This window comes from Bubalus bubalis, chromosome 1 (assembly GCF_019923935.1).
Source record: "Bubalus bubalis isolate 160015118507 breed Murrah chromosome 1, NDDB_SH_1, whole genome shotgun sequence".
NCBI classification, from domain to species: Eukaryota; Metazoa; Chordata; class Mammalia; order Artiodactyla; family Bovidae; genus Bubalus; species Bubalus bubalis.
Genome location: NC_059157.1, coordinates 114,135,090 through 114,150,094, shown reverse-complemented (window position 1 = coordinate 114,150,094; position 15,005 = coordinate 114,135,090). Strand labels below are relative to the sequence as shown.

The window sequence follows — 15,005 nt, the reverse complement described above, 5'->3', positions numbered from 1 at the left end:
GAGTGCTCTCACTTGGTACCCAGACTCTCTCCCCTTCCTTCCCCTTTACTGAGGCCCCATGTAGGCTCAGATTCAGTCCCATCACAGAAATCAAATGGAATCACAGGTCTTAGCAACAGGCTAGTCCTCCATATCGGGTCTCACTGGCAGTTAACTCAGCCTTGCCCTGGTGTTCACATTTGGTAATATGGCTTTTACCACTATCCCTGCCTTACCTGGTGCCCTAGCAACCCTGCCTCTGATTTGCAGCCCAGTAACTGAGAGTCCCTTGGACTGCAAGGAGATCCAATCAGTCCATTCTGAAGGAGATCAGCCCTGGGATTTCTTTGGAGGGAATGATGCTGAAGCTGAAACTCCAGTACTTTGGCCACCTCATGTGAAGAGTTGACTCATTGGAAAAGACTCTGATGCTGGGAGGGATTGGGGACAGGAGGAAAAGGGGATGACAGAGGATGAGATGGCTGGATGGCATCACTAACTCAATAGACGTGAGTTTGAGTGAACTCCAGGAGTTGGTGATGGACAGTGAGGCCTGGTGTGCTGCGATTCATGGGGTCGCAAACAGTCGGACACGACTGAGTAACTGAACTGAACTGAACTGAACCGAACCCTGCTAGCTGTTAAGAGAGCTTGCTATCTCTTAAGAGTCTTCTTAATGCAAACCACCAATCTTCCTCCTCAGATCTCTGAATACACTGACTCCCAGATGCCCAATGCTTGGTACCCCTTATCACCCAAGGCTGAATGTACCATTACTCTATTGCTTTTACATGGTTCTGACTGGTCATATTGGATGGACCCCTCTTCCATATGCTTAACCTGAGGGCCAAGCTTAGTTCCTGTAGCTGATCTTTCCAGTCAGCACCTGACAAATCTCAAAGGACAAGCCTACTTTTTCCAACATAATTAGGCAGACCAGGCAACACCTGGGGCTTCCCAGATGGCACCAGTGGTAAAGAACCTTCCTGCCAATAAAGGAGATGCCTGAGACAAGGGTTTGATCCAGGGAAGATTCCCTGGAGGAAGGCATGGGAATACACTCTAGTATTCTTGCCTATGGACAGAGGAGCCTAGCAGGCTACAGTCCAAAGGGTCACAGTCAGTCAGTTTAGTTGCTCAGTCGTGTCTGACTCTTTGTGACCCCATGAACTGCAGCACGCCAGGCCTCCCTGTCCATCACCAACTCCCGGAGTTCACTCAGATTCACCCATCTCATTCTCTGTCGTCCCCTTCTCCTCCTGCCCCCAATCCCTCCCAGCATCAGAGTCTTTTCCAATGAGTCAACTCTTCGCCTGAGGTGGCCAAAGTACTGGAGTTTCAGCTTCAGCATCATTCCTTCCAAAGAACATCCAGGACTGACCTCCTTTAGAATGGACGGGTTGGATCATCTTGCTGTCCGAGGGACTCTCAAGAATCTTCTCCAACACCATAGTTCAAAAGCATCAATTCTTTGGTGCTCAGCTTTCTTCACAGTCCAACTCTCACATCCATACATGACAACTGGAAAAACCATAGCCTTGACTAGATGGACCTTTGTTGGCAAAGTAATGTCTCTGCTTTTGAATATGCTATCTAGGTTGGACATAACTTTCCTTCCAAGGAGTAAGTGTCTCCAATGTCACCAATTTCATGGGTGCAATCACCATCTGCAGTGATTTTGGAACCCAAAAAAATAAAGTCTGACACTGTTTCCACTGTTTCCCCATCTATTTCCCATGAAGTGATGGGACCAGATGCCATGTTCTTTGTTTTCTGAATGTTGAGCATTAAGCCAACATTTTCAGTCTCCTCTTTCACCTTCATCAAGAGGCTTTTGAGTTCCTCTTCACTTTCTGCCATACGGGTGGTGTCATCTGCATATCTGAGGTTATTGATATTTCTCCCGGCAATCTTGAGTCGGACACAACTGAAGCAACTTGGCAGAGCACACACAGACCACACCAGGATGAGTCTTGAAAGGTGACAGTACAGCTCATGACAACCCTTCCTGGCGGGGAGTGAGGCTTGGAAGTATGCCATCACCACCACTACCATGGTCACCACTGCTGCTGCAGAGGCCACCGTTCGCCAGGCACCCCCTATGAACCGAATGCTCTATTAGACACATTCCATGTGTTATTTCTGACCCTCAGTCTTCAGGGGAGGTATCACTATCTCCATTTTAGACATGACACTGAGTCTCAGGGAAATTCATTATCACAGGGTCCAAGGCCAACAAAAGGAAAGAAGAGATTGACTGCAAATGCTACACTTTTCTTTACTATATTGTAAAAATTACAACTGAGAGGGATGTCTCAAATAGGCTCATGGAGCTATCAAGGGGTATGTGGTCTGAAAACAAGGAGGTTTTGTTAATGATAGCCTGACTTTAGCATAAGGTAAAAAGAAAGAGACAGAATAATATCCTGGGCTGGGTCAAGTGTAGTCCACTTTTTGCTAGGAAATGGAAATGAAGACTCGGGCCAGATACTGGCCAAGTTAATTGTTAAATAGGCCTAGCTCCAGCAGAGAGCATAGTGAGCTATCACCAACCGTGGGTACATGTGTTTCAGATGAGGCAGAGGACAGGCAGAGAATAGTGAGAGGCCGTCATAGGATTCCACAGCCCTGGGGTCACACAAAACCTTTAGATAAGAAGATGTCATAGAGGGTCATGTAGGTGACCCTGAAATCCAAGGGAATTCTTATACACAAGGCGGGAAAGAGTGTCACTCAGCAGTCCTGTGGCCACAGGCTAACATGTGGCTGTCTGAGGGTTCACCCAGATCCATACACAAAAAGGACTAGGAACTGGTTCTGGGGTGGAACTGAGCACCCTGCCAGGTCTGATCCCAGAGACATCCAGAGCTTTGTGAATCAAGAGACTCTGCAGCAAAAGGCTTGAGAGCCAGGGGTCTGGAGTCAGACTACTGGGATTTGAATCCCAGTTCCACCACTTACTAGCTCTGCCAACTCGACCTATTGTTTTACTTCTTTGCCTTAGATTCCTTGTCTGTAAATGGGAATGTCAATACCTAACTCATGGGATGTTACGAGAATGAAATGAACAGGGTCTGGCACATAGAAAGTACTCAGCGTTACTGTTATTATCATTGTTGTTGTTAGTCACTCAGTTGTGTCTGACTCTTTGTGACCCCATGAACTGTAACCCACCAGGCTCCTCTGTCCATGTTATTATCTTTAGTACTGTTGTTATTAGGATCTCCTCAAAAGGGAGAAGGAAGAGGTAAGACTTGATGAGTACTCAAAGATGAACAGAAATTGGTCAGGGTAGTTAAAGAGCCAGGAAGGATTAAAGAGGAGACTGCATTGAGACTTGGGAGCATGACCTGTTCAGTTAAAACCCTGAGATAGCAAAAGTATAGAGTGGGGTAGAAGGAGCACAGAAGGGATAAAAGGTAAAACCAGAGAGGTCAGCAGTCAGGTTCTACTATCAAGAGCTTGAGGGACTTTCTTAGAGTCTAGATGGTAAGAATCTCCCTGTCAATGCAGGGGACATGGCTTCAATCCCTGGTCCGGGAAGACCCCACATGCTGAGGGGCAACTAAGCCTGTGTGCCACAACTACTGAATCTGAGCTCTAGAGCCCGTACTCTGCAACAAGAGAAGCCATTGCAATGAAACGCCTATGCACTGCAACTAGAGAGTAGCCCCTACTTGCCACAACTAGAGAAATTCTGCACAGACAGAAAAATAAGAGCCAAGCTGTCCTTTATTAAAAAAAAAGAAGTTTGAACTTAATCCCAATGGGAAGATACCCATGAGTACCATAACAAATGGAGTAACACAATGAGATGTGCATTTTAGGAAAACCACTCTGGTAGCAATTTGTGCATGGATTTAAGGAGACCATGACTAGAGTCAGGGAAAACAGGAGAATACTGAAATAATACAATCAAGAGATAATGAGACTCTGATCTAGGGCAGTGGTAAAGAAGATGGAAGAAAAGGGACATTAAAGATATAGTCAGTAGGATTTTGTGAAGGATTCAGGAGGAGTGAGAGTCAAGAATGACTCCCACATTTCTAGCTCAAGCAGCTGGATGGTTGGTGCTGTTCACTGGCACAGGGAACACAGGGGTAAGAGTATATCTGGAAGGAGTAGAAGATGATCAAATAAATTTTGGACACATTAGGTTGGAGAATCCTCTGAAAAATTGAGGTGGAAACGTCCAGAAAGCCAGTGGGTTTTCAAACAGGAAGCACAGGGTGAGACCAGAGACAAGACATGGATCTGGAAGCCATCAGAGCAGGGGGCCAACTGAGAGTGGGAAAGAGTATAAAATCATGCAGGCAGTGTAAAGGGAGAAGAAAAGGTCTGGGGAACAAATCCTGGGGAAAAGGAGAAGAGCCTAAGAAGGACCAGTAAGAAAGTCATGTGGAAACCAAGAGATCCAGATATCATGGAAGGCTGACGACAAGGGAATTTAAAAAGTAGCTGACAGGGTCAAATGCTGCAGGAAGACCATTATCTAAAGAGTATCCTTTGGATTTAACAAACAAAAAGAAACGTTCAGGTGGAGACTTTGGTAAGATTAACCTCTATTGGTTACAGAGAACAGAAGCCCAATGGCGGAGGTCAAAGGGCATCTAGGAGGTAAGGAAGTAAGTGCCTATGCAACTATAAACTGTTCTCTTAAGAACTTGGGCGTTCAAGGGAAGGAGAAATGGGAAGTAGGGTTTCTTTTTATTCATTTGTTTGTTTTTTTAAGATGGGAAAAACTTGAGGATGTTTAAGGAAAAAAGAGTTGCCTCTAATGTAAAACCTCCCATGATAAGAAGCACACTGCATCACAAGACATTTCATTCTGGCTTTGGATAGTGTATAAAAAAGTAATTGTGGGTTGGAAATGATACATGAGTTAAGCTAAAATTAGCTTCACAATACCTTTCACCCTATCTCTTCTACAGGAAGATTTCAACTGTCAAACCTCCATCCACCCCAACCTTCCATAAAAAAATATTTACTCAAAATAATTGAACATAATTGAACATATAATTGAACATATCCAGTTATTTCAATGTCGCTATCTTGGCAGGCTTCCAACAATCACAGCACAGTTTGTCAATAGCCTTTTGAAAATATATTTTCTAGAATTAGGCACAGTATTCTTATATGATCTAAATAGTGCATAAAGAAATTCTTATTTCTCTGGTTGAGAGATTATATTTTAATTTGCATCATCACTCAAATGTCTTTAATATTCCCCTTTAAGAGAAATGTCTAAACTCTTTCATCTAAAGGTCAAAGTTCTTGAGAGTCTTTCAAGCTTTTCTAAAATGATCCTCTCTCTACATTGTATTAATAGAACACTTTGCTCTCATCAACTTATTAATGTTTTATTTACGGTGTCACAATTTACAGGAGATGCCAGGAAATTTGAGGGCTCTCATAACCACTACAGTTTTCCCTGAGCCAGAACTGAAATCATATCAGACATTCCTATATCCTCCGTCTAACGGAGGAGACTATGGTCCTCTTGAGTCACAAGCATGGCTTTCTGTTTGCTCTCCTTTAATCTCTATTATTTCTTCATATTGTTTACTACCCTCAGGCTTGTAGATCTCATATAGATAAGAACCTTTCTAATATATCCTTAGCCCTCCTATGAAAAGAGTCTAAACAGAAAACCTTATACAATTGCCATTTTTTACTTATGCTTAATACCCTAAAGTCTCAGGAATATTTACATTTATCTTGTGTTAAAGTCTAAGTACCTTACTTATTACACATGCCTTTTGTTGATATATGGATAAGAGAGACTACAAATATTGTTTACAATCTGTATTTTTGGTATTTTTTCTAACTTAAGTTGATCTATGGGCATTTCCTTCAGAAAATGCTTCTTTCTGTGTCACCTGTGGGCCTCACATATCTGGTTTTGGCTTTACTGGGGTAATTTCTCCTTCCATTTCAAAATTCACTTAAATCCTTCTAGACAGATCAATGTTTCCTGCCAAAGCACATCCTTCTCAATCTTTACAAGATGCACTCTGCCCCTTGCCAGAAGTCCATCATCCTGGCTTTGCAGGATATCGTCCAAAAGACTTTTTAAAACATCATTTACACAGGAAATCATTCTCAGCCTCCCTTCTTTCTCATAGTCACTTCCATCATACAGAACAAGAGATAGAAACACCATTTGTGCTTCTGAATCTTTCAGTGTGCCACCCAGAACTTAGCCATTAAGAATGGACTCCCAATTCTTCTGAGTTTGCTGTCTGTTCCACACAGGAAGCAGCAAAAGTGGTGGCGGGGGCGGTGGGCAATTCACAGTCTTGATAAGAAGTTCTTGGCAGGCTCTATATAATATCTTGGATACTGGCTCCGACCTCCTCTCAATTTTCCACATCAAGTCTATAGAACATGACCTTAAAAACCCTTGTTTGGGAATTATCCACTATATAAAATATCTTTCTTCTTCCTGACAGTGGTCACAAGACCCCTCCCATCAGCTTATGCCAGTAACTTCTCCCTAGTGAGAGAAGGAGAAAGAGGAATGTACTGAGTCCGCCCCAATGGGAAGAGTGCCAGGCAAGCTCCAAAGGGTAAGACTGTCCTTCATTTCTCTGCTGTTTCACATTCTTCCACTTGCCCACTTCATGACATTAATTTATCAGCATTTTCCTGGCTTTCTCACCATTTTTTCCATCCTGCCTAAGAAGCTTTCATCATCTCTAATAAACTGGTGTGTGAAAAAGTATCTACTTAATCTCTCCCCGCTCTTCCTTCTGCTTGCATTTGCAGCTGCTATAATTGGTTGCCATCTCAGGAGTGACAAGCAAGATGGAACTTACTCCAAGGTCACTATACTACTGCTAGGCAGCCATATTTTTTGGATCATCAAATGAACTAAGGCTTTATCTTGGTTTCACTAGATGTACTCCTTGAAAACCCTAAAAGAGTAAAGATTATGTTCCCTCTTTTACTGCGGGACTTCTTAGAGGGTTAGAATACTCTGGCTGCATGTTTTTCATTAGATTGTGAGTTCCGCAAGACAGAAACTATGCATTTGTTTCATTTTCTACAGGGCCCTACACAGAGACTTGATGGGACATGGAAACTGAGTGTAATTGTCCAATTCTGTGGACATAGGCTATCCATCTCTATGAATTATCCTATTCTCCTCACCCCTACTACTCTGGTAAGTTAGCTGATTATACTTTGAATATCATTTAGGGGCAAGGTCATTAGTAGGTCCACCAAAATGTTTCTCTTCCATTTTTTGCCTATTTTTGACCCTAAGACTCAGAATGAGGTTTTTTAAAAATGTATTCAAGGTTGAGGAAAAGCAAGGATCAGCTAGAGAAATAACTAATCAGAGATTACTGAATGAAGTACCTAATTGTGACTGTGTTTTTAATATTTCTTTAACTCTTTCTTTGAATGGTCTGTTCTTTCAAAAATGTTACACTAGTGCTTAGCTACTTAAATGTGACTTGTGGCTTTGAGATTTTAAAAAATATACATTTGAATGTAAATGCTTGCTAATTTTTGACTAAACCAGCTTACAGAGAGTCTGGCATTTCAGATAATGAAGTCATACAGCAGCCCATTAACAGAGTGGGCACAGCTGCCCTCTGAACCACAAGCATTTGTATACTCCCCTCCTGAGTTACAGAAAATATCTCAGGGCAAAATGGCAGCACCATTGCCCATTCCACCTCCTGAGCAGATAGGGACGCATCTGTCCCCGGACAGCTATGCTCTTATGGGCAGCAATTCCATTCCTATGCTTGTTTATACCGCCAGTGACATTTAACATGCAACACACACACACACATTTATACACACACACACACACACATATACACACATGTATATAATGTGTGTGTGTATGTATGTAATAAGTGTTTTTTTAAAAATCTGATTTACTCTATCACCTGAGTCATTTGATAAGTTTATAGGCAACTTGAGTCAAGTATCTGTCTGGACCAGAAGGGGTCTCCTGGCGCCCAGCTCTTCTATATTTGAACATGGACAATCTCAGCAGCTTAGACTAGACACCTGCAGAGACACCTGTTGGTGAGCCCCCTGGCCTTGACCCCTCACCATCTGCCTGTCAGGCTGTCATGACTGAGGCTCCCTTACTCACTCACGCAGCTCGGCTTCTACATAGGCTGTTGAAAGAGTGCCATCTGCAGGATGAAGGAGGACTCATAAATACTTAATTCATTTCCTTCAAATGAATTAAAATGTGTTCAAAGGTAATCAACACAAGATTTAAGTTAAAGTTTAATGACAGATAATGAATTGCTACAATCATTCTTCACAGATATAATTTCTTTCTATTTATTTTAATGACTGCCTTAAATATCTTTACCTCAAACAGTAACAAGCAGTGAGAATCAAAGGTGCATCCACTATCCCATGAGCGGAGAACTGTTGGTTTAGGGACTTTGTGCTGCTCTAGACCTGTCCCCGGAGAAGGCAATGGCAGCCCACTCCAGTGTTCTTGCCTGGAGAATCCCAGCGACAGGGGAGCCTGGTGGGCTGCTGTCTATGGGGTCGCACAGAGTTGGACATGACTGAAGCGACTTAGCAGCAGCAGTAGCAGCAGCAGACCTGTCCCCATGGGTAGCCACTTCTCTGCTCTTCCCTGCATAAGGGCATATTTCCAGGCACTGTGACAGATGAAACAGCTCTTTTCCTGCTTTCATTCAAGACAGTTTTTAAACTTGAATGCAGAAAATGGGAGCTCAGAATTCCCTTGTCATATCAGCCTTGGGTCAAAAGAATCATAAAATCATGAAGCTGAAAGAGGTTTCTGCACTCAGTCATGACCCTCTGTCATGCAGGTTCATGACCCTCTGTAGTGTTGCTGACCAGTGGCTCCCAGCCTCTGACTTCATACCACGTGTGATGCCTTTCGTGACTATCTCATAACCAGCAGCCCATAACAACCAGCACAGGTTTCTAATGCTTTCGCTGATTGACACTGATCTCTAACTCAGGAATTATCTAATTCTGGGTCAAATCCACTTCTCTCCTCCCAGTGGCCCTCACCTAGTTGAAAACAGAAGCAAGAAAGAGAGAGCCCTCTTCTGCCTGGATCACCTCCTTTCTCATCACTTGAGCATGATGGTCACACTGCACAGGACAAAGCAGAGCTGAGGCAGCTGGCTACTGACTGTCCATCCACCTGCCTTCATCATGGTCACGGGTGGTTTTCCTATGTGGACTAACAATTCTAGGATGCTAGGCAGCTCAACTGCCCACTCCCTTCCCCAGAATGGGGACAGGGAACAAGACATGAACAAGGATTCATTTCCAGAATATGAGACCATCTCCAGAGGCCTATTTGCAGGGCAATGATGTGGTGACTGCACCTGCATGTATGTGTTTCCTTTGTGGCCCACATCCACTGCACCCCCTTTCCAGAGGAAACACTCCTAAAAGCAGGAGCCTTTTGGAAGGTACAACACCCTCTTCTCTCATAAAGACACAGTCTAATCAGGAAGCAGAAGCAGGGAGAGGTGGATTTTATCAAGAGATTACTTGTTGGCTGGACAGGGAAAAGTAATGCCCGTGACAGAGGAAGCCTCCCCACTCTATTTTTCTCTCTGACCTGTAATTTACATGAGCAAACTGGCAATGGATTTTACACCCAATTCCTCTACTTCAGTAAGGAGGGACAGCATGGGGTTAGCGTTATCATCCTGTACTGATACCCTTCCCAGCTACCTCTTCCCTGCCTTACTCTTTCTACTGCAACTGTCTGCAGTTGACAAATATTTATTTACCATTCATCTAGTGATCCAAAACAAGGATCTCCTTGCATCAGGCAGGAAGGCAGCCCAGAATGCCCCACCAAACACCAAAGCCACAGCCCTGGTCTCCCTCTCCAGGATCCAAACACATACAACCATTCACAACATCTCACCTGAGCCACCTCTTCAAAGTCATCGTGCCTCTTCTGCAGGGCCCGAGCTCGGTGCAGAGACTTCCCGACCCCTGTGTGCTTGCTGAGAAAGGCCTCGCCGTGGTTTTCAATCCAATCTAACACCTAGTCAGAGAAGGAAGACAGAAACAATGACTTCTTGGCAAAAGGAAAGACATGTGACAACATGTGTGACCGCTAGGCTATCAGAGCCCCATCCCAATTAGAAAGTGGCAGTCCAGGTGGAAATGTTCAATCCATGATAGACACAGGGATTTCATTACTGTCATTGGCAATATAACAATCCCACCCTTAACTAAGTTCAGCTCCTCCTCTTTGATCTCCAGAACATCCTCTCATTACTTGTTCAGTTTTTTCAGCCTTAATAAGCCCATTATTTTAAACAAGCTACATAGACTGCCAGACACAGTTTAACCCTCTCACAACTTTGACTCCAACCATAAAGTCAGACACACTTGCAGGAAATTAGGCAGTAATCCCTGGGCCGGAAAGATCCCCTGGAGTAGGAAATGGTAACCCACTCCAGTATTCTTGCCTGGAAAATTCCATGGACAGAGGTGCCTGCCAGACTACAGTCCATGGGGTCACAAAAGAGTTGGACATGATTGAACCACTGAGCACACACACAGGTGGTGTCAGGTCAGGGCAGTTCCTTGGCTCTCATTCCACCATAAAAATGCTCATGGAAGTGTCACTAAGTCATGGGGACCCTGCCTCATTGCTCTCCTAGGACTCCATCCCTAATTCTGGAGGTAAAGTCTGGAGTAGTCAATCCCCAACTGGAACTGTACTAAAGATAGCCCATCACCAGGACAATTGTGGTCTCTGGCTTCTTTTCATCTTTCTCCTCCAATCAGCATCAACCAATCAACCAAATAAAGTAAGGTCTTTAGTATCACTGATGCTCTTGGGAAGCAGTAGAGACTCCATGTTCTCCACACTTAAGGTATAGTGATTGGCTTCAAGACATTTTCCCTGGAGTTGAGGGCAGCTGAAAAAGAGGTGACTGAAGCACTAGAGGGATGGGTGAGGGAATGCTGAGAAGGTGAGGAAATATGTTGTCCTAAGGGGCAGTAAAACCCTTGAAATATAGGCAGGATCAAAGCCTGGAGTCCCTTTTGCATTTGTCCACATCAGTTCAGTTCAGTTCAGTCACTCAGTCATGTCCGCCTCTTTGCGACCCCATGAATCACAGCATGCCAGGCCTCCCTAACAAAAATGTGGGTCTCCCAGGGAGAAGGGAAGCAGTTCATCTGGGCTCTGAGAAGTTGGCACTCAATAAATCAAATGGCCACAATTAAATCAGAATTACAGGACAGACACACCTATTGCAGATCCTGCCAAGATTCAACTAATTTGACTCTACTCCTACTACAGTAAACTTCAACTAAACATTTGATTAATGAGGTACTAGCTTTCTCAGATTTTAGAAGGACTTTTGGGAAAATGATTTAGATGGACTAGGCCTGTTTAAAAGGATACTTTAATTCTGTTTCTTTTACAGATTGTCCTGTGGTAAGCAGAGAGACCAAATCATTGCCTGGATTGCAGGCATGGGAGTTCTGGTTCTACAGAATCTACCCTTTGGTTCACATCCTCTAACATTTGAGATAAATTAATGTCTGCAATTGTACGAAGTATGGAAACTTTCAATATCATAAAGTGGCAATATCATAAAGTCATACCAAGATGGTATTAGAGAAAAGCACATATAAATATAAAAACGAGGTTTAACAAAAGTACATAGTATAAAGCTACTCCAGTATTCTGGCCTGGAGAATTCCATGGACCGTATAGTCCACGGGGTTGCAGAGTCAGACACGACTGGGTGACTTTCTTCTACACTATGATCAAGTTTGGTTTATCCCTGGAATGCAAGGATTCTTCAATATAAGCAAATCAATGTGATACACCATATTAACAAACTGAAAGATAAAAACTATATGATAATCAATAGATGCAGAAAAAGCTTTTAACAAAATTCAGCATCCATTATGATAAAAACTCTTTAAAAAAATGGGCAGAGAAGGAATTTACCTCAACATAATAAAGGCCATATATGATAAATCCAGAGCAAACATTATTCTCAATGGTGAAAAACTGAAAGCATTCCTTCTGAGATCAGGAACAAGACAAGGGTACCCATTCCTGCCACTATTGTTTAACACAGTTTTGGAGGTCCTAGCTATGGCAATCAGAGAAGAAAAAGAAATAAAAGGAATCCACATTGGAAAATAAAAAGTAAAACACACCGTTTGCAGATGACATGATATTATACATAGAAAACCCTAAAGATACTACTAGAGCTAATCAGTGAATACAGTAAAGTCACAGAAATCAAAATCAGTACACAGAAATCACTTGCATCCTATACATTAACACAAAAAATCAGAAAGAGAAATTAAGGACTCTATCCCATTTACTACTGCAACAAAAAGAATAAAATGCCTAGGAATAAAAAAAAAAAAAAAGCTAAGTCAGGTAATTATCCATGAAAATGAAGGCGCAAAAAGCCTTTAAAAAACGACTTTATCTAAACACAGTGTAAAGAGCTTAAACACTTTAGCAAAAAGAATTTATATATAACACAGGGAACTATATTCAATATCTTGTAATAATCAGTAATGGAAATTAATCTGAAAATATATATGTATAAAACGGAATCACTTTGCTGTACACCTGACTCTAACACAATATTGTAAATCAACTATACTTCAATCAAAAAGATTTTAGACACTAACAAAAATCTGACAATACTTTTTAATATTCTGGAGGCATATCTGCAGAAAGAGATTGCAATAGTAAGTGAACTGAATTTTTACCTTTTGCAAACACTGAAAGGCAGCACTGAAAGGAACTTTAAATATCCCTTTCTCAGAATAAAGAAGAGCCTACTTTTCTTTTGAGTTACTTATGGTGATATTTCAGCAAAAAAAAATCAGGAGAGTGCATTTTTACTTGACTTACCACAATTTGATCCCACAGTTCTGTACAGTAAAAGGGATGATGGGTATTAGCATGCAAAGCCAAAGATAAACATTTCTAGTCACAAATTTTTCCATATATTGTGTACCATGGATGGTGTAACTTTATAATTTTTATGCATATTTAAACTTTCATTAATCCCCTTTTGAGAATGAACTGAAGCTTGGAGATAATTTTAATATACAAAAGAGCTGTCTTGTAGCTTTTCATGAGTGCTTTGGAATCTATGACGTATTTTCAGATCATAATTTTTTTTTAAAAAAATTCATTTTGAGTAGTTAAGTGTGCTCTACTTCTCTGGCACTTTTTTCATGAATTTTATTTTGTTCCTTTTTATTTTCAATCTCTAAAATTTCAATCTATTTCATTTTCAATAAATATTCTAAATAATATTCTAAAGCAAATTGGTTAGAGAGAAATGTTTTGTATGTACTAGTTCATAAACAGTTAGCTTTTATACTCCCTGGGGGTGTTTTCACAACTTTTAAACATTTTCTTTTAAAAGCAATTTGTTTACTGTTTCAGTTATTTTGGTTTCTTTAAAATGTCAATTTATTTTCCTTTAGTGACACCTAGTTTACTTAATTAGCTCAAATTTAACCACTTAAAAGCCTATTTCATATTTAAGAGGCTTTTACTTAGTTTACACATAACTTTGCTCTGTGATGTTACGTTGTCTCCGTTTAGTCTAACTTCTTTCATTAGAACTGGAGCTGTGGGGAAAACAGTGCAACCTCAATGCCAATTCAGGGACTGCAGGGAAATCAACTTAACAAATGTAAAAGCAAAAGATTTAGGAAGGGAATAAAATTACTTTAGTAGTACATAGAGACTGAAGAAGTACCTGAGGTCAGATAAACGTAATCAATGAATTGTTCAAAATGATAATTTCTGACGATTTTGTTTCAGACAGTTCACAAGCTCTCTTGACCTTTGATTTCATGGTCCCCAACCCTGGGGATACAGGGTTCTAACACGGACTGCATAGCAGAGAAAGGTGCTTGTGAGCAGACACCAGCAGTGCCTGGCAATTAGCGACACGCTGTAAATTAATGTGCAGCATTGGAAGTCTAGTGAGACCCAGAACCTGAATATCACTGGCTGAAGAATAAATTGAGTTTCTAGCCTCACCCTGGACCCTATCAAAGTGTAAGCACCCATCAAGGTACCCCTTATTTGTGCCCCTTTATTTAATTTCTCTCATCTACAAGATCCTATTTAAAATAGTCAATTATCAGTTATAGTTAGGATAGTACAGGATGATAGGTAATGATTCTACTGATGGTTTTGAACTGGTATTTAAGTGTTTCCAACAATAGGTTTTACTTTTATTTTTTGTCTGAAGGAAGGGTCTTCTGGATGCAGAGAAGCATGTGTGGGATATGGCTATTCACATACTCTAATAAATATATATATTGTTAGTCTCATGGTGGCCTACTGTCAGGCCAGAGGACAGCCCAAGGTGCAGGATTAAACAAAGCAGGGCTGGCCCTGACTCTAGGAACTCAGTCTAGGTGGGTAATGAGCACTAGATATGAAACCACACAATTCATCATTAATTGCAAGGGTGAAAAGTGCCCAAAGTCAGGGAAGCTCACTCTGAAGAAATGAGGTTTAGCTGAGACCTGAGAGACAGTAGGACTTAACCAAGTTAGCAACTGAAAAGATCAGCATGGCTTAAGCAGGCTTTAGTAGGAAATGAGCCCAGAGAAGGCAGGCACCAGATAGAGCTAAGCCTTGGTGGGCTGAGCTCCATTTCAGTGTTTGGCCTAAGAGCCCCTGAAGGGCTAAAGGAGGAGAACGACACCATCAGATTTGATTTAAAAATTATTGCTCTGACTGCTTTGTGGAGAATCGATTGGATGAAGGCAGGAACACGGGTAGGAAAACAGGAAGTTCCTACAGAAATCCTGACAAGAGGCAATAATAGCTCAGATGAGGCCAATGGCAGTGTCTGTGAGGAGGCAGGTTTGAGTAATATTCAGGGGACAGAATGGCTAGGATTTGGTGAGTGGGCATGGGGGTGATGAAGAAGCAGGTAGAAGGTTAATCCCTCCAGGAGAAAGGCTTGAAAAACTGGGTGGAATAGGAACTTGTCACTGGTGCAGAAGCAAGTGTG

The 15,005-nt window shown here is 41.9% G+C and overlaps 1 protein-coding gene across 17 annotated transcripts in view; it reads right to left on the bottom strand.

Annotated features, from left to right (window-relative positions):
- Positions 1-15,005, bottom strand: part of KALRN (kalirin RhoGEF kinase) — a 705,208-nt gene that overhangs the window by 360,237 nt on the left and 329,966 nt on the right. For all 17 annotated transcript variants that reach the window (XM_025281073.3, XM_025281358.3, XM_025281444.3 and 14 more), the window contains one exon: positions 9,884-10,006. In XM_025281073.3, the coding sequence (XP_025136858.1) occupies positions 9,884-10,006 (123 nt within the window). The remainder of the gene's footprint in view (positions 1-9,883; positions 10,007-15,005) is intronic.